Source organism: Engraulis encrasicolus, chromosome 1 (genome assembly GCF_034702125.1).
Source record: "Engraulis encrasicolus isolate BLACKSEA-1 chromosome 1, IST_EnEncr_1.0, whole genome shotgun sequence".
Taxonomy (NCBI): Eukaryota; Metazoa; Chordata; class Actinopteri; order Clupeiformes; family Engraulidae; genus Engraulis; species Engraulis encrasicolus.
In genome coordinates this window covers 53,402,875-53,429,284 of record NC_085857.1, presented here as the reverse complement: position 1 = coordinate 53,429,284, position 26,410 = coordinate 53,402,875, and the positions used below count along the sequence as shown (strand labels likewise).

General features: G+C 42.5%; 1 protein-coding gene across 1 annotated transcript in view; it reads right to left on the bottom strand.

The window, feature by feature from the left end:
• Positions 1-8,419: 8,419 nt before the first annotated feature.
• LOC134458332 (zinc finger protein 853-like) overlaps positions 8,420-26,410 on the bottom strand; it is a 36,250-nt gene continuing 18,259 nt past the window's right edge. Inside the window, exons 6-14 of the mRNA XM_063210587.1 lie at positions 26,019-26,111; positions 25,575-25,667; positions 25,176-25,355; positions 24,971-25,041; positions 22,212-22,269; positions 18,001-18,145; positions 17,222-17,382; positions 9,558-9,750; positions 8,420-9,178 (exon numbers count right to left, since the gene is read on the bottom strand). Coding sequence (XP_063066657.1) covers positions 8,544-9,178; positions 9,558-9,750; positions 17,222-17,382; positions 18,001-18,145; positions 22,212-22,269; positions 24,971-25,041; positions 25,176-25,355; positions 25,575-25,667; positions 26,019-26,111 — 1,629 coding nt within the window. The 3' untranslated portion in view covers positions 8,420-8,543. The remainder of the gene's footprint in view (positions 9,179-9,557; positions 9,751-17,221; positions 17,383-18,000; positions 18,146-22,211; positions 22,270-24,970; positions 25,042-25,175; positions 25,356-25,574; positions 25,668-26,018; positions 26,112-26,410) is intronic.

The window sequence follows — 26,410 nt, the reverse complement described above, 5'->3', positions numbered from 1 at the left end:
TGTAGCAACCCAATGTAAGTAGGCGGCTGGATGTGAGTGCCCGGATATCCGCCCGAGTATTTACGTCTATTTTACCTCAGCTACTCGCGTTCGGTCGTGTATTTACGACAGTTTAACCTCAGCTACTTGATTTCGGTCCGATTTGAGTCTGACTGAAGGAGGGACATAGGTGCCGTGCGTAAAGAGCCCACCGCACATCGCCGTTTCGGCGACACCAGAAAGTTCCTTGATCTCCCAATCAAAGGAATAGACCCTGTGACATCAAAATGATAATAAAAAAGTATACAATGAAATTATAACTTAAAACCGAATTGATTTGGGTGTGAAAATTAAACTGTCTCAACCGGGCACCCAAAGGGAATTCATCAAAAGATAACGGCGTTACTTTCTCGTCGGCATTATTTTGTGTTTATTATCCAGGAGGACTGAGCTGAAAACTGCAGCAGTCACCTTGCACAGTTCTAGCTGCTCTGAAGCACGTGCGTGTCTAAGCAAATCATCCTGCCCATTCGCAATGTTAAATAAAAAGTTTTGCACAAGGCTAGGCTATAGTCTAAAATAGACACTGGAATAGCCCGTTTCGGAAGGCATTAAAGTCACGAGTTTACCCAGTCTAAATGTAGCTAGCACCCGGGAAGTTTCTGAGTTTTACTCCTTACATTAGTGAAACATAATATCAGGATATCCAACAAGTTAAAATAATATCTGGGCATAACATTTAAAAGTGTCAGTGCAGAATTAAACTGGGCGCTGAATATAAATATTGGAGCCATTCTCCCTCCGTGTCTAGATACAGTCAGAGGCGCGCGCGCACGCTCTTATTTCTGTATTATATGAAAATATCCTAAAACGGTCACAACATCAGAGGACCTTCGTGGTGGAGGATACTTGCGGCGGGGGCCGAGACCGAGTTGTTACGGGACACTCTTAATATTATTGAAGGGACAGACCATGCTCGATACTTTACCCGGTCTAAATGTAGCCCTCGAAAAGTTATGCCGCATAGGCCTATTGTGCAGATTGATGCCAAGAGCACGTGAAACTAGGCACATTGGAGACTAGAGCCTATAATTTAGACATAGCCTATTCATTTGATTGTGCTACGTAAACTTAAAAGTGTCAGTACAGAATCAAGCGGGACGCTGAAATATTGGAGCCAGTAACTTCGTGTCCGGTGGACAGCCTATTGTGCAGACGTGTGCGCACGCACAACTAATTTCTCTCCCATTGCTAATCAAGCCTCCGATCTCCAAAAAGACACGGGCACTCAGGATAACCGTTTACACGAGCTGTTTAAATAATGCGATGCACGTTCTTCATGACATGGCATGGTTTGGCCACCCTAAATTCAACATGATTGCATTCGCACATATCGTATAAACATCCATGATGGAATTGTCACTCTTAATGTGCAAGTATTGGATATGAAAAAAGATCCTAAAACGGTCACAACACCAGAGGACCCGTGGTGGTGTGGTGGATATTTGCCGCGGGGACCGAGGCCGAGTTGTTACGGTAGGCTACAGTCATATTATAGAAGGGACAGTCAGGCGACACAGCGCGACTCACATAGGGTAGCTGTGGTACCGCAAAGCATTCCTGATGGCGGACATGAATGCAAATGCATGCAAATACTCGGGCGGATATCCGGGCACTCACATCCAGCCGCCTACTTACATTGGGTTGCTACAGGCAGGCTGCAGAAGTTTCCACAACAGATGTGTGAAGTCAGCGACACTAGCCGTGTGGCCTATGGGACAGCCACTTGGATCTTTTTCAAAATAAAAGCTACAACGTCTGTACTGCCCTACAAAGCAAAAAGGCATTAGGCTACCTGCGCACTGTGCGCAGAGTTCAAAACTGTGTCAGTTGACTTTAAAATGATGTTGCAATCCAGTAGTGTTTTTTGGGATATTACTGCAATGTGACAGTTTTGTTACTTTATTACCACCCTTTTTCTAAATCAATCATGTTGTCTGTAGACTTGATGTATATGGTATTAACGTTATAGTTGTGAAAAAGTGAAAGCCCATTGGGAAACTCCAACTCCCATTGTCATTGTGACACAGCACTCCACAGCACACAAGTGAACACTGCACACTGCACACAACGAAACTGCATTTATGCCTCACCCGTGCAAGGGGGCAGCCCTCAGTGGCGCCCCATGGGGAGCAGTGCGGTGGGACGGTACCATGCTCAGGGTACCTCAGTCATGGAGGAGGATGGGGGAGAGCACTGGTTTATTACTCCCCCCACCAACCTGGCGGGTCGGGAGTCGAACCGGCAACCTCTGGGATGCAAGTCTAACGCCCTAACCGCTCACCCATGACTGCCATGACATGCTAGTTAGTCATTTTAAACAGCAATGTAGTTACTGAGTTAGAGTACAACCACAGCCCTTATGGAACAGCCTTGTCACTCCCTATCAAGCCCCATTGCACCGTTTTTTTGTATTCTTCTATGTTTTTTTGGCTGCAGTTCCAATTAGTTCTCCACTAGTTGCGCATCGGGGATCTGTTTCTCGAAAGATCTCTTTGCTATTGTCGTTAGCAAAGTCCTTCGTAAAAGCGAGATCCAAGGGAACGGTTAGACCAGGGGTGTCAAACATACGGCCCGCGGGCCGCATCCGGCCCGCCAGAGGGTTCCATCCGGCCCGGATGTAAAAAAATTTGTTTACATTTTTTTTTTTTTTTTTTAAATGAAATAACCGAAATGCGCAATTACGGCCCTCGGGGCAAAATCGAGACCTGCATGACATTAACCCAATGGTCCCTCTATATATGTAGTAAAGTGCACATCACACTTCTATTTGTATTGTAACAGGCATTTGATAAAGCTCATATATTATAGACCTCATATATAGATATAAAATGTGAATACTTCTTATTCGTATTGCATTGGTATTGGTTGTAATTAAATAATAAATATAATTGATTTGTATTGGTTCCTATTAAGCTCAAACTGGAAACGGGATGTTAGAATGCGTGAAAATGCAGGAAATTACATATAAGAAATACAACATTTCTTATATGTCATTTGGCAGACCCCCTGCCAAAATGAACTGTCCCATATTTAAGTAATTGACGGTTGCCAATGACTGAATGAAGTCAAGGAAATTTTGCATAGGATTATCAATATTGCATTGCTTTCTACATATTCAACACACTTACAACGTGATAGTACTGAACACTAATCCTCTGCTTTACGTTTTTTTTTTTTTTTGCGATGTTACTAATGCGGCCCGCTTGAGGTCCACATGGGTTGTATGTGGCCCCCGGACCAAAATGAGTTTGACACCCCTGGGTTAGACGGTCTTAAAGGGACAGTTTGGTCAATTTCAACATGCAGTTGTAATGCTCACACTACCCTGGACTTGTCAGTGCCTGAGATTTTTTTTTCTTCTTCTTCAGCCGTTTCCGAGATCCTGGTCATTGTAATGGGGGCAGCTCTTTGTTTACATTTCAAAAAAACATTTTTATTTATTCCCAAAAACATCCAAAAGGTTATAAAACATCAACAGACAACTAGCAAACAGCAGTACCTTTTGGGAAAATATTTGGAGTTGGCCTATGTTTCATTTTTTAAAAATGTAAACAAACGCTGCCCCCATTAGAATTGCTCATATCTCGGAAAGGGCTGAGCCGAAAAATGTGGCATCACCAGGTACTGACAAGTCAAGGGTAGCGTGAGCAATACAATTGCATGTTGAAATTGACCAAACTGTCCCTTTAAGATGGCTAGCAACGACAACAATCGAGAAACGGACCCCAGAATGAATGGGACCCAATGGAGCTAGATGCTAAAAAATTTAATATTCACCCAGTTCTCCTCAACAAGGCTCCGATTTGAATGTTGTTCTGGAGAAGGGTTTCACTCAAAAGTTTAATAAAAACGCACATATGTTCGTTTGATTTTTTACAGGAGGAGTTTTTGTTGCTCACTACTCACTAGCATTTTGCGAAGGATGTGACGTCATAGACACTTAAACAGAGATTTTCATGGTGAGATGGGACAGCCATGTAATCGTGCATAGAAATTAACGGTGAAGATTCGTAACGCAAGTATGGCGTCTACTTGCACATCTCCCGCCTTTCTGGTAACAATAGCCAATGTGCCTGCTGAGCTGCGGTGCCAGTGATCCAATCATCAATGATGCACATGCTCAGTTGTGAAAAGCCGTTGCTCTCGTGCCATTCCGGAACTACTGCGCCTGCGCTCTGTCAAAACAAATGTGAGAAAAGTGTCTTAAAAAGCTTTGTTTTGACTCGTATAACACAACCAGTCTAGATTGATCTGGTTTGGTTTTCACAACCGCTGGGTTCTTCCCTGTCCTATACTCAGTGTCCCCATTCATTTTTCCCATTGACCCTCAGATCTGGTCTACTTCATCGCGAAATAGCACTCCGAAGGCGTCAACAAGATGGCCGCCATCTGTCCTGTCTCGATCTAAACTGTCTCTGACTGAAAATCACTTTAAGCATATGTGTGGCTCAAAAAAATCAAAAATTCAGCCATGGGTATTTTCTATATAATACTCTTTCGAAAGCAACATTCAAATTACACGAGAAAAAAATCATATACTGAAATAAAGGTACCATGAGGGGTTTTGCTCCATAGGACTCCATTCATTCTGGTCTCCGGGTGGAACTGCAACTACAGCTCTAAACCTGCCATAGAACCATGAGGGGTTTTGCTCCATAGGACTCCATTCATTCTGGTCTCCGGGTGGAACTGCAACTACAGCTCTAAACCTGCCATAGAACTAATACAAACCTGCCTCGTTTCGGAAACCGGAAATACACAATGAAACCATCAAGAGGCGTATCTGGACTGGCGGATCTGTGGTACATCATCAATTTATTTCAGCATAGTAACTGTATTCTGATTGTCACCTTTTGAAAAAGTAACTGTAAGGGAAGACAATTACGTTACATTGCATTTGGCAGACGCTTGATATCCAAAGCGAATAACAAACAACATAATCATAGCCAACAGAACAAGTGCAGATGCAAAGAAAGGGTAGTTAGTTGATTATTTTAGTAGACTAGAGTACACCCACACACATCACATAATGTCTGTCAAGAATCTGGCCTGGAACTAGGGCCGCTCAAGCATGGGTGCCCTGAGGGGGGGTTAGGTGTTACAGATTCTAAGGGCCCGACAGCTCTGCAGGGCCCTGGAAGGATGCTGATGCCCAAACTTTGAATCTGTCATGGGGCCCAACATTTTTATCAGCGCCCCTGAGCTCAAGCATTAGCGTAGTAGACAGTCATGAAAGAGGAGAATCGTTACTTGCTTCTTGAAGACTGGAAGAGTGCTACACGGTAATCGTCCATTGCTCAACTTGAAGCCGTAACAACGGATTAAATTAATTTTCAATGAACTCCGTCCGATCGTTGTAGCCGTGCTCGCAAAGCATTTTGGGATTCCGGCACGTCAAAAAGTTGAGCTCCTTTGAAGTTTATGCAAATAGCCACGGCTGCCGTACTGCGTTATCCATAACACGCATCCATTCCCACATCTTGTTATCGCAGCTTGACGGATTGGATACCCCAGTGTCAACGTATTGCTACTGCAGCTCGCGTGGCGTAGTCATATACAGGAAGTATCAATCTACATTTCTAGCCGTTTTTATCGATACAGCAAACCAACTGCCCCTAAATTGTTATTATGCGTATGGTCGAAATCGAACATAATTTTGAACCCAGCCACCATAAGCACATGCATCATATTTGTTTGTAGTCTATATTTTGTACGTCCAAAAGTTCGATAGCTGTCAAAACTCTACTTATACGGAGGGAAAGGCACCTTTGCGATGACCACATGGGACATCTTCATGTGCTCAACAGTCATTGGGTAACGCAGTACGGCAGCCGTGGCTATTGGCATAAACTTCAAAGGAGCTCGACTTATTGGCGTGCCGCCGGTCCCACGCTCCCCGTGCCAGAATCCCAACATGCTTCGCGAGCATGGCGACGACGATCGGCCAAATTTCATTGAACATTAATCGAATCCGTTGGCTTGCATCAAATTGAGCAATGGAGTACCGTTAGTTCGGCTGTCTCTGGGAGACGTTCCACCTCTTAGGAACTTCTTCTTCTTGTGAGGTTTATTGGCAGTTGACATACACACTTTTGCATTTACCACCACCAACTGGACATTTACATAACGGGTATGGAGTTTTAACATAGGAGTGACAAAGCAAAGGAATAATAATAATTAAAGAAAATAAAGAAAATACAAAATACAAAAATAATCTGTGTGAGTAGTCTTAACTAAATCCTAACAAAAAGTCCTGTGTTCTTGAGAAACTTAAATACAGATCTACAGACAGACGGCAATGTCCATGTCCCGAGGCAGCAAAACAGTAGCCTCGCGACGCCATCCTCTGTACTCCACCCAAAGATTTTGGCTCCGCACATCGTCTGGCAAAAGCCTCGAGCTCGGTTCTCTCAGTGTTTCGCCAATCAGCAAACAGTTGAGAGCGGTGACGTAGAACTCACCCGCGAGCTCAGTTACTGATTGGTTAAGGTACCTATATTCACACTTTCGTTTTGTTATTTGTATGCTTTTGCGACGATATAACATAACAGGCATGCTAATAAAGCACAATATGGGTTTTAATTTCAGTTTGGAACTTCAATTAATTTAAATGATAGAGTAAGATCAGACCATCTCCCAACGTCCACGGAGACGGATTCCTCATGGCTTTTGCCAGACTGATTGACAGAGTCAACAGTCGGCTATCCGCCCAGGCTAGCAAAACAGCTCCAAAGCATGAAACTCCCACCACCATATTTCACTGTTAACATGGTGTTCTTTTTTAACAAATACAGTGTTCATTTCACACCAGATGTGACAGGAGGCTCTTCTTTCAAACATTTCAACTTTTATTACATCTGTCTGCAGAATATTTTCTCAGAAGCTCTGCATGCATTGTCAATATGTTTTTAGCACAGGTTGTTGTTGCACCTGTGACAGGTTAAGTTTAGGGATGGTTTTGGGAAGGGCACAATTTGAAAATTCGGAAACATTGCATTACTGACAGGTTAAGTTTAGGGATGGTTTGGGGAAGGTTTCGATACAATACAGGGAACATAGAACCTTTTTTTTTAAGAAAAAGGGCCCCAAGTTCCTCCATTTAGGAGACCTTCGGTTAGGAGACCTTTGGCGTCTTGAGGTTGAGAATAAATGGGAGTTCCCTTAGCGCTGTAGATGGCGGTAGGGCACATCTTGTGCAAACCAAACTTGTACGAAATTCCGAATTGAATGAATTGAAATTCACAGTAATGCCATAATTTGAACACTAGGTTCTATGTGTTCTATATACTCTCAATGGGTGGTGTAGATTAAATTCAAAGATAATTCAAGAAAATTCAAGGTAATGACACCACCTAGTGTTCATATTATGGCATTACTTTGAATTTCAATTAATCCAATTCGTAATTTCGTACAAGCCTGACGCAAACACCACAAAAAGAGAAGGAGGGCCCCCTAACACTTAGAACGCCCCCGTAGACCGAATTTAAGCACACTCCTTTGCATTGGTTGGGTGGAGTTTGACTTATCTTTCTCGCCGATATGATGTTTGGTTCTACTTCTGTTTCAGGCCGCCTGGGTCTGAGCTTCTCTTGTGTGAATGGGGGACCTAAGCCGCGTTCTTCTACTTCCGATCAATGGGGCTGTAACTCAAAATTTTTGAATGGATGTGAATGGAGCGAGTCAAGCTAAATCCTCAATAAGTTTGGCATGTGCTCTGGATCTCGCATATAATAGCAGTGAATTTTAAAGGTTTGGGTTGGTGTCGTAAGACCGCTCATTAGTTGTCAAAAGTTGTTTTACTAATTGTGCAAAACAAGGTAATAGGCTACAACACGCACTTTTTTACGTGAACCAAGGCTGAAGGTGCACAACCAGCCCTATCCATGCACCGTGGCTGAGGTCGCTGCATGTCAGACATGCAACTTCTGTTGTGTAGTCCAAATAAATACATATTTTTGCACGCACGCAACTCACAAATCACTTGACAAGTGAAGTTGGCAATCACACAATTGCTTATCATTCATTTTGAGGTACAGCATATGTGTGATCTAGGGGGGAATGTCAGGTTGATCGGAAAATGAGTTTGATCAGTTCATTACAGCCCACACAAAATGTTTGACTTGTACAGCCGCAAGAGCTGCCCGGAAGGGGCGGAGACTTCGGTACTCCATTTGTGGGTGGTGGTGTAGATTTCCTGCTTGTGAAAACTGTTAGCCACGCCAAAGAGGGTAGAGTAATAAAGAGGATTCAAAACACGCCCACCCAATGCAAAAGTGTGTGCTCAAGTTGGGTCTCCTAAGGGGGCATTGTCCCCTCCTTCTTCTATTTTTGAGATGTTTGCTCTACCACCATCTGCAGCGCTAAGGGGACTCCATTTATTCTCAACCCCAGGACTCCGAAGGTCTCCTAACGAAGGTCTCCTAAAGGGGTGTTTACCTGACATAAAGTGTATACCGGAAAATAACTAGAATGACGTATCTCTGGCCACACTGTCCACAGTGTCATGGTGTCTCTCCTGTGTGACTGATCTGGTGCCTTGCGAGTTCATCTCTGCGTGAAAAACTCTTCCCACACTGTCCACAGAAGTTGGGCTTCTCTCCGGTGTGAATGCGTTGGTGCCTCCTGAGATTTCCTACATCTGAAAAACTCTTCCTACACTGTCCACATTCATAGGGCTTCTCTCCTGTGTGAATGAGCTGATGCCTTCTGAGATCTCCTGCCTGTGAAAACCTCCTCCCACACTGTCCACATTCGTAGGGTCTCTCTCCAGTGTGAACACGTTGGTGCGTTTTGAGATGTTCTGCCTGTGAAAACCTCTTCCCACACTGTCCACATTCGTAGGGCTTTTCTCCTGTGTGAATATGTTGGTGCTTCCTGAGATGTTCTGCCTGTGAAAAACTTTTTTCACACTGTCCACATTGGTAGGGCTTCTCTCCTGTGTGACTACGTTGGTGCACGCTGAGTTGTTGTGTCTGGGACAGCTGATTGTGGCATTTCCTCTCTCCTGTGTGAATGAGCTGATGTTGACGTAGATTTTTTGCCTTTGAAAATGCTTTCCCACACAGTTGGCAGTGGTAGTTCTTCTCTTCGGTCTCAATCAGCCGGTTTACAGACGATGGCAGCGGTGATCCTCTACCTATCCTCCCACAAAAAAGGAAATAAAGAAACACAAATCGGTCACAAAACTACACACGTAACGCCTGTTCATGTTTGTTTCTACCAAACCCACGTACACTTCAGGCCAGGCTGGGTATTCAATGAAGTGCTTCATTTGACACTTAGCTGATGCTTTTATTCTAAGTCTTACATTTATTTGGGTCCAGGCTATAGGTTACAGTCCCTTCAGAAACGTGGGGTTAGTTGCCTTGCTCAAGGGCACTTCAGCCTTGGATGAAGGTACTTGAGAGCACCACCATTATACTGGCACAATAATGCAATCCTTCAACTTTCTGATCACAAGAAAACTCCTTGCCCATTAGGACGCATTTCAAAACAGTCCATGTGTGATCTCTTACTCTGTTTGGGTGTTTCTGTGTCTTGGCTCTCCGCTCCTACTTCCTCTGTTCCTTGCGGACCTGATGTTGTGGACCAGTCAAGAAGTTGCACGGGCAACCTCCAGATATGGTGGTCCAGATATACCAGATCAGGGGGAGAATTGATCATCCCAGACCTTGGGGCTGGGGTCACTTCAGATTCCCCATCTTGTTCCTGGACAAAAAAAATGTATATTACAATCATACAAAAAACAACAGCACATTTAGCACGTTGACCTCCCATGGAAATATAATACCACACTTCCAAAAATGGCAAAATATAAGGCTTATTAAGGGTCCGCGGAGACCCTGTGTTTATCACACTGATTGTTTATATCACACAACTCACAAGGTCAATTCAGTACTGCATTCCTACTGACATTCTGAAAATCAACAGCCTTAATTAGTGGATACCTTAGCACAGGCCCATTTTTTTCAGTGCAGAGTGCCTCGGGTCCATCTAATATTGCCCATCCCCACACACATTATATGTAGCCTATATATATATATATATCATTATTATTATTTTAAATAATTAAATCTTGTTTAAAAAAATAGCAGGCTATTAATGTAGTAAGCTAGGCCTGGAAAAACTGCATTAATTGACCTCACTCTTCTATATTCAATGATAAACCCAATCCACTAGCAGTGCATCAGACCAGAGCAATTCATGCATTTGCATGCTTCTCTGACATCTGTGACAGCTCTGTTTGCAATTTGTGATGAATCTGCTGATTCAAGACGGTTTTACTTAGTGATGTGCAGATGCGACATGAGAACAGAAATTATTCAGCCTTACGGCAGGGCGTCCAAAACTGAAAGCTTTGTAGCCTAATATCATGAAAAAATCTTTAATTAAGTGTATTTTTTGGGTACACAATGATAACAGGTTTGCTTTGTCAGTTAACAATCATTTTGAGTAACGTTTCTATCGCTTATTTTGTAACTAAACGTGAGGAGAGAAGACCTCTGCAAATTACACTTCAACCCGGTTGGTAATTTCTCATTCTCCATTCGTGTACTGCTATGCACTACCGTCTTGTCTTTGACGTCTTTCACTATGCCTAAAACAGCGGTGCGTGGTCATTTAAGCAGCAGAACTGCGCTTGAGTAAAAAGATGCACGCTGTCTTCAGCATCTTTATAATGTAGAGCTATGCAGTTGCACGGCCCATCGCAGCCCTCCAGTACGAGTTTGAAACTTTTCCGCAGCCCTAAAGTTTCTGAGCACGGCCCATCTTTGGGCCGCGGCCCAATGGTTAAGAATCCCTGCCTTAGCATGACCTTGAACAGGGTTAGATTAGACTGCTGCAATAGTCTGGCAAGAGAGCAACAGCATGAAATGTTGCACAGACCCTCCAGGTCTCCAGGCAATTTGCAACTTCAACGCAGCTTTGAGTGTGTTTTGGGGTTAGAGAAGGGCAACCCTGAATGAAGCACCATAGTCTAGAGGGAATTCGTGAAAATCGTTCACTTCGTGACAAGTTTCTGATTTTTGGCAGGGTGTTAGCTATGGGTCTAAGGTTTTCAAAAATCATTGGAGGCAAGTTGGCGGCGCCCCCTATTGGCCGGTATCCATTACTTTCAAAATGGCCCCTGCTGAAAAGAAAACGGGTTGTATCCTACCTTATTATGGTCTGAAAATGTTGTAGAGTGCAGCTTTTCCCATTTCCCATTTCATTGGAGGCAAATTGGCGGCGCCCCCTATTGGCCGTTATCCATAAAATGCAAAATGGCCTTATTTTGCCTGATTTTTGTCTGAAATTGTTCTATAATTCGACGTTTTACAGTCAATTTAATGAAATGGTTGTTATGCCAATACCATATTACCATTTGAAGCTCATTTTCATGTCAAATGTGTGGTCATGGTCACTGTTGAGAATTACCAGGGTATCACAGTCATTAACTGTAAAATCTCATCCCAAATTTCTAGCTCAATGATTTACAGTGTTTTACGGCAATGTGCACAGTACACAATCACACTGTGCAGGTGTACAGTAAATTGCTGTATTATTGTTGTTTAGATGTTACTCGAACTTCCCAGCATTCCATTGTTCCTGTGTTTTAGGCAAGTTATTTTAGGCAGCTTGTTTGACACACGTTCATTCTTCAATTATCCGTGATTGCCATCTAGCTGCAATACCACCCCTATAACTTCAGTCACTGACCATACTCATTGGTGTAGGATGGTGTACATGGCTCCTTATATATTTTTTAAATGCAACAACAAATATAGCACATTGCACATACCTTTTGATAGACTATGCTATTTTTGTGAAATTGATGAAAGGGTGAATGATTGAAACATTTTAAGAACCTGTAACACTCCTGCTGGCAACAAGCAGCCCAATCCCAATAAATATTCAATATTAGTGCGTTGGTTTCCCTGAAAACTAAAAGATGTTATGCCATGATTCAATTACTGCCTCACCTGCAAACTGCCTGATCACTCTGGCCGCATGGTAACCTCACACTTGTAAACCTGGACTCTCAACCACCTCTTTGTGAAAGCTTGCTTTGATGGCTTATTTTTTGCTCTGCTCTGCAATGCATGTGCCATTACTTCTGGTATTGCTGCATATTGCTGGTTATCCACCCCCCTACTCTGGATCCATTCGCACTCCACCTCTGCCAGGCTCATCTGGAACACAAAAACAGTCACGGACGGATGCTGTTCATCGACTTCAGCTCTGCGTTCAACACTGTCATCCCTCAACATCTGATGGGCAAACTGAGTACAATAGGCATCAGCACTTCACTGTGCAACTGGCTGCTGGACTTTCTCACAAACAGACCGCAAACAGTGAGAGTTGGCATTGAAAGTACTTCTCAGCGACCACCATCATTATCACCGGGCTGTCACAAGGATGTGTGCTATCTCCCCTGCTGTTCACACTGATGACCCACGAATGCTGTGGCAGATTTGAAATGAATCACATCCTCAAATTTGCTGATGAAACAACAGTGGTGGACCTAATCAGATACAACAATGACTCAGTACAGAGAGGAGGTAAAGCAACTCATCAAATGGTGTGAGAGGAACAACCAGCTTCTCAATGTCAACAAAACAAAATAAATGACTGTACTTCAGGAAAACACATATACCAATTATCATCAAAGTGTTGTGGAGTCAGCAAAAAGCACAATGTTCCTGGGAGTGCACATCACAAATGACCTCACATAGACTACCAACACCACAGCCCTGCGGAGGATGAGAAGAGCCAACGTCCCCACATCTGCACTCACCACCTTCTACAGGTCTGTGCCATTGAGATCATCCTGACCAGCAGTCTCTCCATCTGGCATGACAGTTGTCTAGCTAGAGACAAGTAGGCACTATACAGAGGCTGGTGATGACAGCAGAAAAGATCATCAGATCACCCATTCCAGCCATCCAGGAACTGTACACTTCACACTGTTCCATAGATGTTGACAATGAAGTTCACTTGATGACTTGAGTGTTGTAAATTATGTTTTGCTTTGAGAGCTAGCTTGTAGTGTTGCCAGTACTTGCTGTGTTACTTCATGCAGCTGAAGCAAGACTGACCAATGTCGTTTTCGCAATCAACATGGGGCACCTATGTAAGTCACACCCTTCTCAGGGATTAAAGCAAAAAAAAGTCATCTGACTGAACTTTTTTACCGGTTAGGTACCTGATCGAGTATCACTCCGTAACCCTACGAAAACCAATGTAGCCAGGCTCTGCCCTCGTAACGAAATATACACTGGTTTTACGCAAGGAATGGTGTCAGAGGCTCAGAGCCAGCGCTAGACATAGGCAGACAGGGCAGTCGCCTAGAGCAGAATAGGCCTATGTCTTGAGGGTGCTAGTAATACCAAAAACTGCCACAAAATCAGAGCTTCAACCAACATAAAACTTTACACTTCACATTAACAATGAATATTCATTATACACTAAGTAGGTCTGTATACACTCAATATGAATGTACCTATAGGTACTAAATCAGATGTGCTCAATCAGATGTAGGCCTACAATGCTATGCTTACAGATGCCAATTCCTAAATACAAAAAAAATGGAAAGAGGGAGAGGGGGCAGGCCTAGGCCACCAGATTGCACTGAACTGCAATTTGGGGCATGTTTTGGTTATTTCCTCTTATTTCTACCCATTATTTATGAATTGTTCACAACATTATGCAGAATGGATTCACAATGAGTTTTGCTTCAAAATGGTAGCTGATCTCACAGAATTATTGACTTGGAATTGCAATGAGTTGATACAGTGATCCCATTATGGTTTTTGTTGTTGTTGTAGTAGTAGCATGCTACCGGTAGGCCTATATTTTGTCTTTCACATCAGAATGGGCAAACACTGTTCTGGTGAAAGCACTGGTGCGCATTGCTTGCAGTTGTATTTCTTACATTTAAAAAACAATGCACTGTCTGGTCATAGCAATCAGAGGGAGAAAACTAGTTGTTGGTTATTTGTATGTTTTTCACCCTTTTTCACTATTCATCCTGTTACGAACAACTTATTGACGTTTACAAACAGGGTGCGGACGGTAGTCTGCCTCTGTGTTCTACCGTTTTGAAAACCTATGGCTACTTTTTTGCCTCTCGATGTGCGGTGCCAGGCACACGCTTACCATTGATATAAAAAAAAACGTCCCCAATTCCTGCACGCACTCGTGTTCTCTCATACAAGCTGACACGACGCACGCAGACACGACACAGTCACAGCCAGACGTCTATCGTTTAACAAAAGTAACACACTTTCCCAAGCTTGTCGCGCAACTTTCCACTCGAATCAAGGCAAATCGCCCACCCATCAGCCCTGTGCGCAGTGCGCAAATAACTGAACTCAAACGAAACGCATAGTCCGAGAAGATGGACACAGACGTTGAGCCACTCAAAAACAAGCACGCACACACAACTGTTGCACTATTCCAGTTAGCAAAAATAGCATCAAACAATAGCCTACAACAAGCCTTGAAAGTGAAACAAACATCGAAACGGCATTTATCAACCATATGAGTCCACCCATCAGAACACTGCTTCCCAGAACAAGACGTGGCATAAAATATTGGCTCTGCCTGGGATAGCAACAGTGACTCCTATAAATGCAACCCATGTTTAACTTATTTCTTGAATATATATCGGCAACAACAAAGTTAATCTGCTATGATTACAGATGAGACAGTAAAGTATCCGTTGTCAGAAAGACAACTAGAGCTAGTTCTATCATAGCCCTTTTACGCAGCCAGTCAAACGCGCTAAACTTTGAGGATGAAACGCGTGGTATCCTAGCTAGCTGCCAATGATAGCCGTCCCATTGGGGCTATGAATAATGTTAGTAAAAGCCACAATGCTTAAAATGCAAACCCTTCATGAAAAAGACATCATGCGCAGTCGAAGTAAACTATTCTTTTTTTCTAACAATCTGCCCCGGCAGGTGCAACGATAATGGAAACGTGTCCTACCTTCTTCTAGCTATGCATTCCATGCATATGCATTATTAGCCCATTTTGGAATCTCAGTCCAACTCGTTTAACGATTGTCATGGCACTTTGAAGACATTACACTTGTTTTCTTTTCTGCCATCAGCAACAATGTTGGCTATTTTTTTTTTTTAGTCTCTCGCGCTGCACCGCCACCGAATTGTTCACCGCTCGTGCTGTACTTCTTTTTTTTTTTTTTTTTGGAAGAACGGGGATGGCTCAAAACTACTGATGAGTGAATCTGTTGTAGGCCTATCACACCAGTGGTGGAGTGTGCACCAAACACCTCTTGTCACCTTCTCATGACCAGGAGTGCTCTCGATTTGTGTTCAGTTGGAAAGTAAAAATTGTGAATTAATTGACATAAATTATACGGACGGAAATCCGTCCAAACGAACATCCAGTTGACGGAAATCCGTCGTAGCGACGGAAAACTTTAATCCCTGCCTTCTTCTGGGGCTGTAACTATCAACATTTTGAATGGAAGTTTGGCATGTGCTGTGGATTTCACATAATATGATAGCAGTGAATTTTAAAGGTTTCAATTGGTGTCGTAAGACCGCCAATTTTTGGCAAGAAAGGTTATTTTAGTTTTTGTGCGAAACTGAGTAAAAGACTACAACCTGTGCCTCAAGTATTTGACATGAACGGAGGCTGAAGGTGCATATGCAGCCCAACCGCTTGCAAGTGCCTGCAAGTCAGACATGCGACTTCTGTTGTGTAGTCCAAATAATTACATATTTTTGCATGCACTTATCTCACAAATCGCTTGACAAATGAAGTCAACAAGCACAACATTGGTTATCAATAATTCTGAAGTACAGCATATGCACAGCATGTGATCTAGGGGGGAATGTAAGGCGGATCGGAAAACAGGTTTGATCAGTCCATTACAGCCCAGTCAAACTTGTTGACTTTCACAGCCTCATGAGCTGCCCAGAAGGGGCGGAGACTTAGATACCCCATAGGGGATCATGTTTTCTTTTGTATCCCACCTCAGAGTTGATAAATTAGAGCCAGCCTGCGAAACTCCCATGAATGTCCATTGGTTAAACTCCCATCCATCTTTCTAACACAGCACTGCATCCCATAAAATTAGAGCCCCAAACAGCACTTCAAGAGAACAGTGTGGTGGAATAGTTGCATGCTAATGGTACCTCAGTCGTGGAGGACGAAGCCAAGTGGGACCAGAAACTTGTCAAGAAGTGAACAATACTTATGAAAATGTTGCTATTCATGAAATCATTCACTTCTTGAGAAGTTTCTGGTTATTGGCAGGGTGTTAATGTATAAGGTTTTCAAAAATCAGTGGATACATATCATTGGAGACAAATGGCCTTATTTCACCTTTTTGTCCGAAATTGTTATATAGTCCAATGTTTCCCATGTCATTCAATGAAATAGTTGTTATGGCAATTCTTTATTACTATTTTAAGGCCATTTTAATTTCATATCATTTGTGTGGTCACTTTTTACTTAAAAACGGTTTATATTACGCTGTTAAGAATTACCGTGGTGTCACAGTAATTAACTGTAAAATTTCACAGCACATCACTGTCAATTATTTCAAGTTTACTGTAATGTGCACAGTACACAGCCACACTGTAAAGGAGTGTATTTTTTGTTCGTTTAGATATTACTGGGACTTCACAGTATTTTATTGTTCACAGTATATTGTTGTTTATTGTATTATGACTTGTATTTTAGTCATTTTAGGCGGCGCAATCGAAACTCATTTATTCTTCAATTGCCTGTGATAGCCAGCTGCAATACCACACCTACAAATTCAGTCATTGACCATTGGTTTCTGAACACAGCTTACCTTGATTTTGGTAATATGGACCATTTTTAGAGCAAAAATGGACCATGACCAGGTATTTCTCAAGAAATTACCTTCAAATAGTAATATGGTGTTTACATAACAATTATTTTATTTAGTGAAATTGGAAAAGCTGCACCCTACAACATTTTCAGACCATAATAAGGTAGGATACAACCCGTTTTCTTTTCAGCAGGGGCCATTTTGAAAGTAATGGATACCGGCCAATAGGGGGCGCCGCGAACTTGCCTCCAATGATTTTTGGAAACCTTAGACCCATACCTAACACCTTGCAAAAAATCAGAAACTTGTCACAAAGTGAACAATTGTTATGAAAATCCACAAATTCCCTCCAGACTACCACTCTACCTGCAGGACTTCAGATTTGATCTCTACAGACGTGGAGATGGACTGCTCTGTTGGGTCTTCAGTTTTGATGTCTGCTGACATGGAGGTCTGTTCTGTGGGGTATTCGGGTTTGATGACTGCTGATGTGGAGGTGATCTGCTCTGTGTGGGGCACAACTCCATCTACAGGAAAAACAAACAAGAACAGCGGAGAACTCTTAAAGGAGCACAATGTAGGATGACGTCGCTTGTGCGGTGCAAATTGCATGCCCGTCTCAAAATCTACACAGTAATGAAGGAATGCGGTTTAAATAAACTCGCTGTGAGAATGTCTTTCATCACGGAATGCCAGCAGTTGATACAAATCTGAATACGGTATGTAAAGAGATTTTTCGTATGAAAAGTTCTGACTCTTTCAGACTGCTCTGTCAAAAGTTGCATTTGGGGTCGAGAACTTGCATGGAGAACTTATTATTTTCAGCTTTTTCAGTTTCATAATACTGTTGTTTTGTAATGTTTGATATTACAACAAAGCTGTCTTCATGACCTATTATTACTGATTAATTCACTGTGTAGTCATTTTTTTATCTGACATTTTAGCCGGTCACATTTTATTATGCCGGTCATTCATGCTTGAGAAACGGACATTGTCCGGCCACAGCCGGCTAACTTGAACCTTACTTTTGTACAAAGCGACTTGCAAATGAGGACTTACAATACGATACAATACAAGAATTAAAAATATAAAGTGTCCAAGAAATGCACGGGAAAACAAGTGCATAAGCAGCACAAACAGCTTACCATAGTGATGTTCACAATGACTTCCATATGTCATGTCCGTATGTCCATAATCATCGTCATCCTCATCACCACATTCATCTCCATCATCTTCACCATCTTCTTCTTTAACCTTAATGACCCTCAGCGGAAGATCATCCACTACGCTCTGCAATACACACATGAAATATTAGCATGCAATACAACAGGGAAGTACACAGAATCATTGTGTGTGTGTGTGTGTGTGTGCATGTGTCTATGTCACGTTGTTCCATGTTCCATGTTACACTGAACTACTAAAGAAGGGCACCGTACCATCTGCGGCCTACGTGATCATAGAAATGGATCTTAACATTTAGCTATGTTGACAAGAGTTCACGCTTTGTTTGAGAGCTTGTTGCACTAGAGAAAGACTCATCTGCTGTAAGAAGTGGTGGTGTGAGGCCCTGCTGTGACCTTGGACACTGGGTTACTACACCGGTGCGCCGGGTTCGATTCCCGGTTTGAACAAGTGATGGTGTATGATGGTCGTTGTTAGCCTGGGAAATCCCACAGCAGCGGTTCTTAACCTGGGGTGCGGGCACCCCCTGGGGGTGCACCAGAGATTTCAGGGGGTGCGCGGAATTTTGTTTGTGTTGAGGTTGCGACCAAAATTCTGCTTGGGAACATTATAATTAGGTCAATTTATGACAAAATTAAAACACATTTGGTCCCCAGTTAAATTCATTAAGGTATTGATTAATGTCCCAAGCAAGGATCATTTCAATGAATCACTTAAAATCATTTTTATACACATGTAGAGGTTTGGGTTGGGGGTGCGCGGCTTGTCTTCAGTACAGGTAAGGGTTTAGGAAAAAAGGTTAAGAACCACTGCCATACAGCTTTGCACAATCGTTCCGATCTGAAAGTCAGCAGCCGTCTATCGTAAAGCACACACCCTCTAGTCTACGGGATTTACAGTAGGGAATTCTCCAAACCTTGTCTCACTTGTGATTAGGTCTGGTGATAACCAGGTAAGGTTGCTGTCCCGGTCACTTATGAACGCTAGAGTATTATGAATAATGAATGCTGACGCAAGGCAAATAACCACATTTTGTCCGCAAGTTTATAAATAGTAATAGGGTAGTCTAAAGCTTACTTTTAAATGCATTAAGTCAGCAATGTCACATTCCTATGGCTACAAAATTAAAAATGAGCAGTGCGTGCGTGCGTGCGTGCGTGCGTGCGTGCGTGCGTGCGTGCGTGTGTGCGTGTGTGTGTGTGTGTGTGTGTGTGTGTGCGTGTTAGGTGTGGGTATTGGCAAGACGTTCGATTGCGATCCACATGCTAAGATGCAATTATATCATGATGCATCGCGATACCTGCATCATTCCGATGCATCGCGATGCATTGCAATATTTACTTCTTGCGTAGGCTACTTATTATTTACTTCAGTAAATAGCCTATGTAAACTAATTTACTTCAGTAAATATGTGAAGATACAGCTTACTTGTCAGTTGCTGTGTGAATTCATAAGTCAATTCATATTATTTTAAAAAGTCATCTAGGAGATAGCTTCCATTTATAAACTGAAGTAAATTTTTAGTGAGCATTGGATGCAACATAGACAGACAGTCTAACCTAAATGCCAATAGTGTACACAATTATCATATCTGAATTTACCCACATGGCAGTTTCCCAGAGTCCTTTACGTATGATAATATGTATACAGTGGAAACCGCTTATAGTGGTCACGGATAGAGTAATCAACCGCTTATATCGATTAAAAGGCTTGGGACGGAATCATTTCTATACAAATGCCTTTTAAATAATTTGCTTATAGTAATCAAGAAATCGGCTTGTAGTGTTCATTTTTGGCCATTTTATGATTTTCAACATGTGAAAAAATCATTTTAAAACTACGTGTAGGTCAAGCTATTTCATTTTTTAACCGCCATGCTTATTTCTGGTCGTCTGCTGTCAAGAGAGCACAGCCTATTCAGTCTGTATGAGTCTGCACTCCTCGGTTGGCGCCCCTTGAGTGCAGGAAAAGTGGCGAGACACTTATGTAGGATCTTTGCCTATGCTACTACCTCCCCAGCTAACGTGACGAGCCCCGGGCAGCAAGCGTGCGAATCATGGCTGGCAAAAGGAAGTCATCCTCGAGGCGTAGGACAAACGACCAAAAATGGGCCAAATACATGCTGCGGTGAAGTTTGCCATTCCTACCTGTGCTGCTTTGTAGATTCTGAGCAAGATTCTCCCCCCGATCCCCTCCTCCCCCCTGTGCTTCTGTGAAACGCACCTCTCCTATCCCAACCTCTGCTTTTCAATGGATTTTAACCTCGACTTTCAAATTCCTAGCATTCATTTCCGCCTTCTTGACATTATAAGAAGTGGACACGTGTATCTACTTCACCACAAGACGCGGTAGAGACAAAAATAAGTGAAATAAAACAAATTCGGTTTTAGTGATCAGCCGCTTATACACTCGCCTCCAAAATAGTTGTCGCCTACCCATCTGTTTGGAATAACAGCTAATAACCTGACTTTCAATTAATCACTTGGCTTCAGAACTCACTCATATGAAAGCTACAACCCTCTCGAATGAAAATGTATGTACAAAAATAAATTTCATGCACCAAAGAAAGATTGACCCTTTAATGAACACAGACAGGGCAGATTTTGACAAGACAAAAGTTTTGTCGCCTATCGAACATAATGTGAAAATGAGCAGATAAGTCACTTCAAAACACTTCAAATACGCAGATCGGGTGTCATACTTAATCACTGGTTCACTCACACCTCTCCAGAAAATCAACTTTGGCCTTAGGTGTATGTTTAGGGTCATTGTAATCATGGAAAGCAACACAATAAGAGATGGTGACATATTTGCTATTCGTAGAGCAATAAATGTTTAACTTCATGATGTAATCAATGATAAAAGCCCTCACACACCAGCAGCATGCATGCAGCTCCACATAAGAGCTGTATCCCTCCCATGTTTGACTTTAGGCACCATGTATTTTCTCCAAATTCTTCACCTTTAACACCAAAGAAGTCTCTCCCACTGTCCTGTCTCAAAAAAGCCAGCCAAGAGTATGTCAGGCCTAATTCTGACAACAATGAAGGCTAATGGGACTCATACTCTGAAATCAAGATCCCAAGATCAACCATTTTAGAACTGATAGCATCAGAACTATATGGCGTTGGAGATGAAGAATATGAAAAAAGAGAAATGGTGCATAAAGTGAAACATGGTACAGATACAGCTCTTATGAGGAGCTGCATGCATGCTGCATGTGTTTGAGGGCTTTTGTCATTGATTAAATTATGAAGTTAAACATGTATTGCTCTACGAATAGCGAATATGTCAGCATCTCTCATTGAACTCCATTGATTTTCATTGTGTTGCTTTCCATGATTACAATGACCCTAAACATACACCTAACGATTTTCTGGAGAGGTGAGAGTGATTCAGTGATTAAGTATGACACCTGATCTGCGTATTTGAAGTGTTTTGAGTGACTTATCTACTCATTTTCACATTATGTTCGATAGGCGACAAAACTTTTGTCTTTGAAAATCTGCCCCGTCTGTGTTCATTAGCTGTTATTCCAAACAGATGGATAGGCGACAACTCTTTCGGAGACGGCTGTAGTGTTCAAATTGCTCTGGACCAACGTCATCACTATAAGCGGTTTCCAATGTAATAATATACATTATACATAAAGGGCTCTGAAATAAACCATTTTGCCCATTAGGAACTAACTAGAGCTAACCGCGACTAACGCTACAACATTGGGATGCTACAGACGAACTTGGTAACTTGTGTACAAATTCAGAGCACTAAAGAATCGTTTGGAGACAGGTCGTCAAAAACGTTATATTCATCAAAATGAAACTGCTAGCTCAAGCCCAAACACAGGTAATGACCACAACAATGGCCGTGTGACCAGGCGAAACACTTCCTCCACATGAACCAAGATGCATCTCCTAGCAAGCCACTACAGCGCCATCTAGTGGACTGGAGATGATATTTATTGTTGTGGATGCTCATGGACCTTTTCAAACAACGTGCATACTTTATTATTATAATTAAAGAATCGTTTTTTGGCGTCATGAATCGATGCAGTCTATCATGAAAACAAGAATCGCGATGTATCATCATGACGATTAATTTGCACACCCCTAGTGTGCGTGTGTGTGTGTGTGTGTGTGTGTGTGTGTGTGTGTGTGTGTGTGTGTGTTCTCACCACAATATTGGGCTTGGCCTCGTCATCCTGCAGCCACTCAGTCACTTCCAGAATTGTCCTGCAGGGGGCAGAAATATCATGTGTCAAAGGTCAACAGTCAAAGTTGGGTCATGGCTGCAGTGTTGAAGGCTGTACCACATCCAGTTTACATATAGCCTTCAAACTCGCCATCCCACCCGTGCCTGCAGTTCCCCTAGGGCCACTGTCTAGTGAGCGCAGCCCATAAGGTTGGCACTAATAACTCACAATTGTGCTCCCTGTTGGCTGAAACCTGAAAATATAACTGTGGGTTCTGAGAAACCGATGTGCACTTATGCACAATAACCTGGGAGTTATATCATTCTGATTCCTTACAGGTTTTTCATTTGCGAGTCAGCTTCCGCTAGCATCTTGCTAACGAAATTGCTTTACGGCAGTGGTGGTAACATCAACGCAGTCAGTTGATCAACCGTGTGTGTGAAGTCACTTGTGACGCAATATTGACAATAAAGGCGTATTTTATGTGTATCAAGATCAAGTGAGTTTAAAAATTCAAACTAAGTGCTGTTTGGAAGGATAATTTATCCTGCCTTTGGGAAATTAAAATTATTTGCACCGACTTCCAAAGACTTTTATCATAATGTCTTCCCCTACCCCCCACATCCAAGGATGTTCTTTACAGCTCCATGTTTGGCAGATTTCTGAATAACACAACACAGTGTTGAAAATGGTATACCAAGGTCTTTTGAGATGACTTTTTATTATTTGGAGGTCTTGTTTTTGCAAATAATAGTATTTGTGGTGTCCTCAGGCAGCTCCTCTGACTTCACATTGGTGAAAGACACACAAGATGTAACAGGTGGCTATTTAAACACAAATGTCATAATTCCTTGCCTAATTCATGTTCTATGGGCAAAAGCAATTAGTCAAAGGTGATTCCCATTTGCGATTTACCATAATTGAGTCAAATTAGGTTTCCACAATGGTATCCAGTAAAGGGTGCCAATACCAGTGATCCCGGGAGCTTTACCAACTTCGATTTTTTCCCTCTCATAGTTTAGTATTTAATGCTGTTGATAATTTTTATATTTAGTATCAACCACAAGCTATCTATAGAAAAATCATGGTTGACCTTATTTGTTGTCTGGAGATATGCCTCATTATGTACTTAAACTTTAAGGGTGCCAATAGTAGCTGGTGGCACTGTAGAACACTTGGGGTTCATCTCATTATCTTCATCTAAAATGACCTTTGAATCTTGCTTAGCGCTTCTACGCCTACTGAATTTCCACTTCAGAAGGTGGAGTATGTAATTAGTTTACATCCAGATATCTTTTTCACAAGTGTCTTCCACCACCATCATTTTCTAAGCATTCATTGTGACTGGGAAAATTGCACTTTTCATACATGAAAAGGTGGATCTTCCCCATGTCCGCCATTTTGATTTACCAGTAAAAATCTTAAGCTGCAAAACATACTTTGGTCAGAGCAGTCAACTACATTCAAATTTTTTGGGAGCATAGAACAGGGTTCCTGACCTTTATCATTCACTTTCAGTTATCTTCTGTATTTGGTCCAGCACCTGTTACTGACGTGTGCACATTCTCTAACGTTTTAGATGCAACATAGATATAGAACAGAGGTGCAGTGTTGCCAAATTAGCGACTTTGCCGATAGATTTAGTGAGTTTTTGACGTCCCTGGCGACAAAAAAACTAATCTAGTGCCTTTAGCGACTTTTTGGTGCATCTAGCAACTTTTTAAAACGTGCATTTTCAGTGACAAATGCATTGTTTTTCACATAATTGTGACTGTGCGCCGCCGGCAGAAGTGTTTCCCACGGTTGAGCAGGGTTGCAGATTAGCTCTGATCTCCAAAAAGTAGCTAGCATCGCCCATTTCTACTGTGAACGAAGGCATGTGGGCACGTTTTCTGTAGATCAGCGCGCCGTGCATGACGCTGTGACTTCATGATGTCATCTAGCGACTTTTCAGCCAGCCACTAGCGACTTTGGCTGATTTTCTTTTGGCAACACTGCAGAGGTGTAGCCAAGCCTTCCAGATCTGAGTGTACCTTGCTGAGGGGAAAAACATCCACCATCAAACTAGTATTCGGCAAGACGGCATTGATGATGAAATTTTTAACTGAATGTCTCGGAAAATAACAATTTCCCCATTCAAAACGGTGATGCTGAATGGGCAGAGAAATCCCTGCCAAAATTGATCCGTGTAGGCTGAAAAAAATATTTTAGCAGGAAAAATGTATTGTTTTGTCCACAGAGGAGGGGCGATGCAGAGACAAGCAAAAGAGAAGGATGGGAGATACTAGTTTGAGTTGGACCCACAGATCTGGCGAGAGCCGGGTTACTTGTGATCGCCCCCAAGGCCAAACATGGCTGCAGGCAGCAACACCCAGACAACTTCAATGTCAGTCTCCCACCACCTCCAAAACACAGGGACAAAATGACATTGTAATGCCACAAACACATGCAAACGCATTATGTCTGTGTATGTATGCGTAAGTGTGTGTGTGTGTGTGTGTGTGTGTGTGTGTGTGTGTGTGTGTGTGTGTGTGTGTGTGTGTGTGTGTGTGTGTGTGTGTGTGTGTGTGTGCTTACCTGTGACTACGTGTACCATGCACTGATGGCTTAAGAGCCGAAACGCGTCTGTTGGTGGACATGGTGGAAATAAATAAATAAATAAATAAAGAGACGTAGTTTGTGAGTGCAGATTTTCATTCGTTTTTTTCCCAGAAGTTGAGCGCGTCCTCTGACAAACTTACCCGTGACTACTCTGGTGGCTCTGCAGCTGTTGTTGCAGGTTCCTCAGTTCAGTCTTCAGGGCAGCAACAGTCTACATACATAATAATAAAACACACACTTGTCCTTTTGATGTTGCAATTTTGATTCTACACCAGCTTTCCTTAAAACATGTCAAACACGCACACCCACACCCACACCCACACCCACACCCACACACACACACACCTGGTTGGCATGTGCTAGTGAATGGTCTTTGTACTCCAGGTGATTCTCGAGTTCATGAACCTGGAGCGTCAGCTGTCGGTTTGACTCCACCTGCTCTGATAGGATCCTCACACCTTCAGACGCCCTCTCTTCCAGACGCTGGATTAACGAGTGCAGAGCCACGTTCCTCTGGACTTCATTCTGATCAGTGCACACACAGCAAACATGTCAAAAACACATACACACACACCATGTACATCTACCATTGGCAGGGGGCTAGGTTGCCATCTCTCTTGCTTCTGAATGCATTCATTTAATGCAAAAGAAGAAATTGAAAGAGGTTCAATGCAGGAAAAGACGGAGGGGTTCAGTCGGTCATGTCAGCGGTGTAAAGGCTTTAATCTTTGCAAACAGACTTACCAGCAGTGCTTCAGTGATGAACTGTCTGGCCTTCTCAAGGTCAGAGCAAGCTTGTCTGTGACTCGCATCAACATTGTGGGAAATGTTTTTCTCCTGCAAAACAAAACACAGGTTGGAAAACATGTAGTTATGCACAGTGGATGGAGCGTAGTAGAGAGTAGCTGAGCTTGAGTTGCACGTCGTCTATCAACATCGATCGACGTCTGTCTACACCACAACAGAGAGCAACATCTCACTGACCGCAGAGCAGACATCACATCAACACAAGCACAACATTTAACAAGTTAAAGTCAAATCCTTATGAGACGCAGAACTCTCACCTTCACTACTGTATGTTTTCTGGCTTGTGTACTGTTTTAGATGTGTAACTGAGGCTAACTAGCAGTGCGTTGTGTACATTTCACCAGTGTGTGTAAAGGATGTAGTCTTTGCAAATGGACTTACCTGTAGTGCTTCAGTGATGAACTGTCTGGCCTTCTCAAGGTCAGAATAAGCTTGTCTGTGACTCGCATCAACGTGCTGGGATATTGCCTTCACCTGCAAAACAACACACAGGTTGGAAAACATGTAGTCATGCACAGTGGGTGGCACGGAGTAGAAAGTAGCTGAGCTTGAGTTGTATGTCATCTATCAACATTGACCAACGTCTGTCTACACCAGATTCTTAGTTTTTTTTTTTGTCTTATTAGTCTTAAAATTAGTCTTTTTTAGTCTTAATCAGCGTGCATTTGGACTAGGGATGCAAACAATTAATCGATTAATCGACTTTAATCGATCAATGCATTAATAGATTAAAAAACATTAATTGCAATTAATCGACAATTCAACTGACAAGA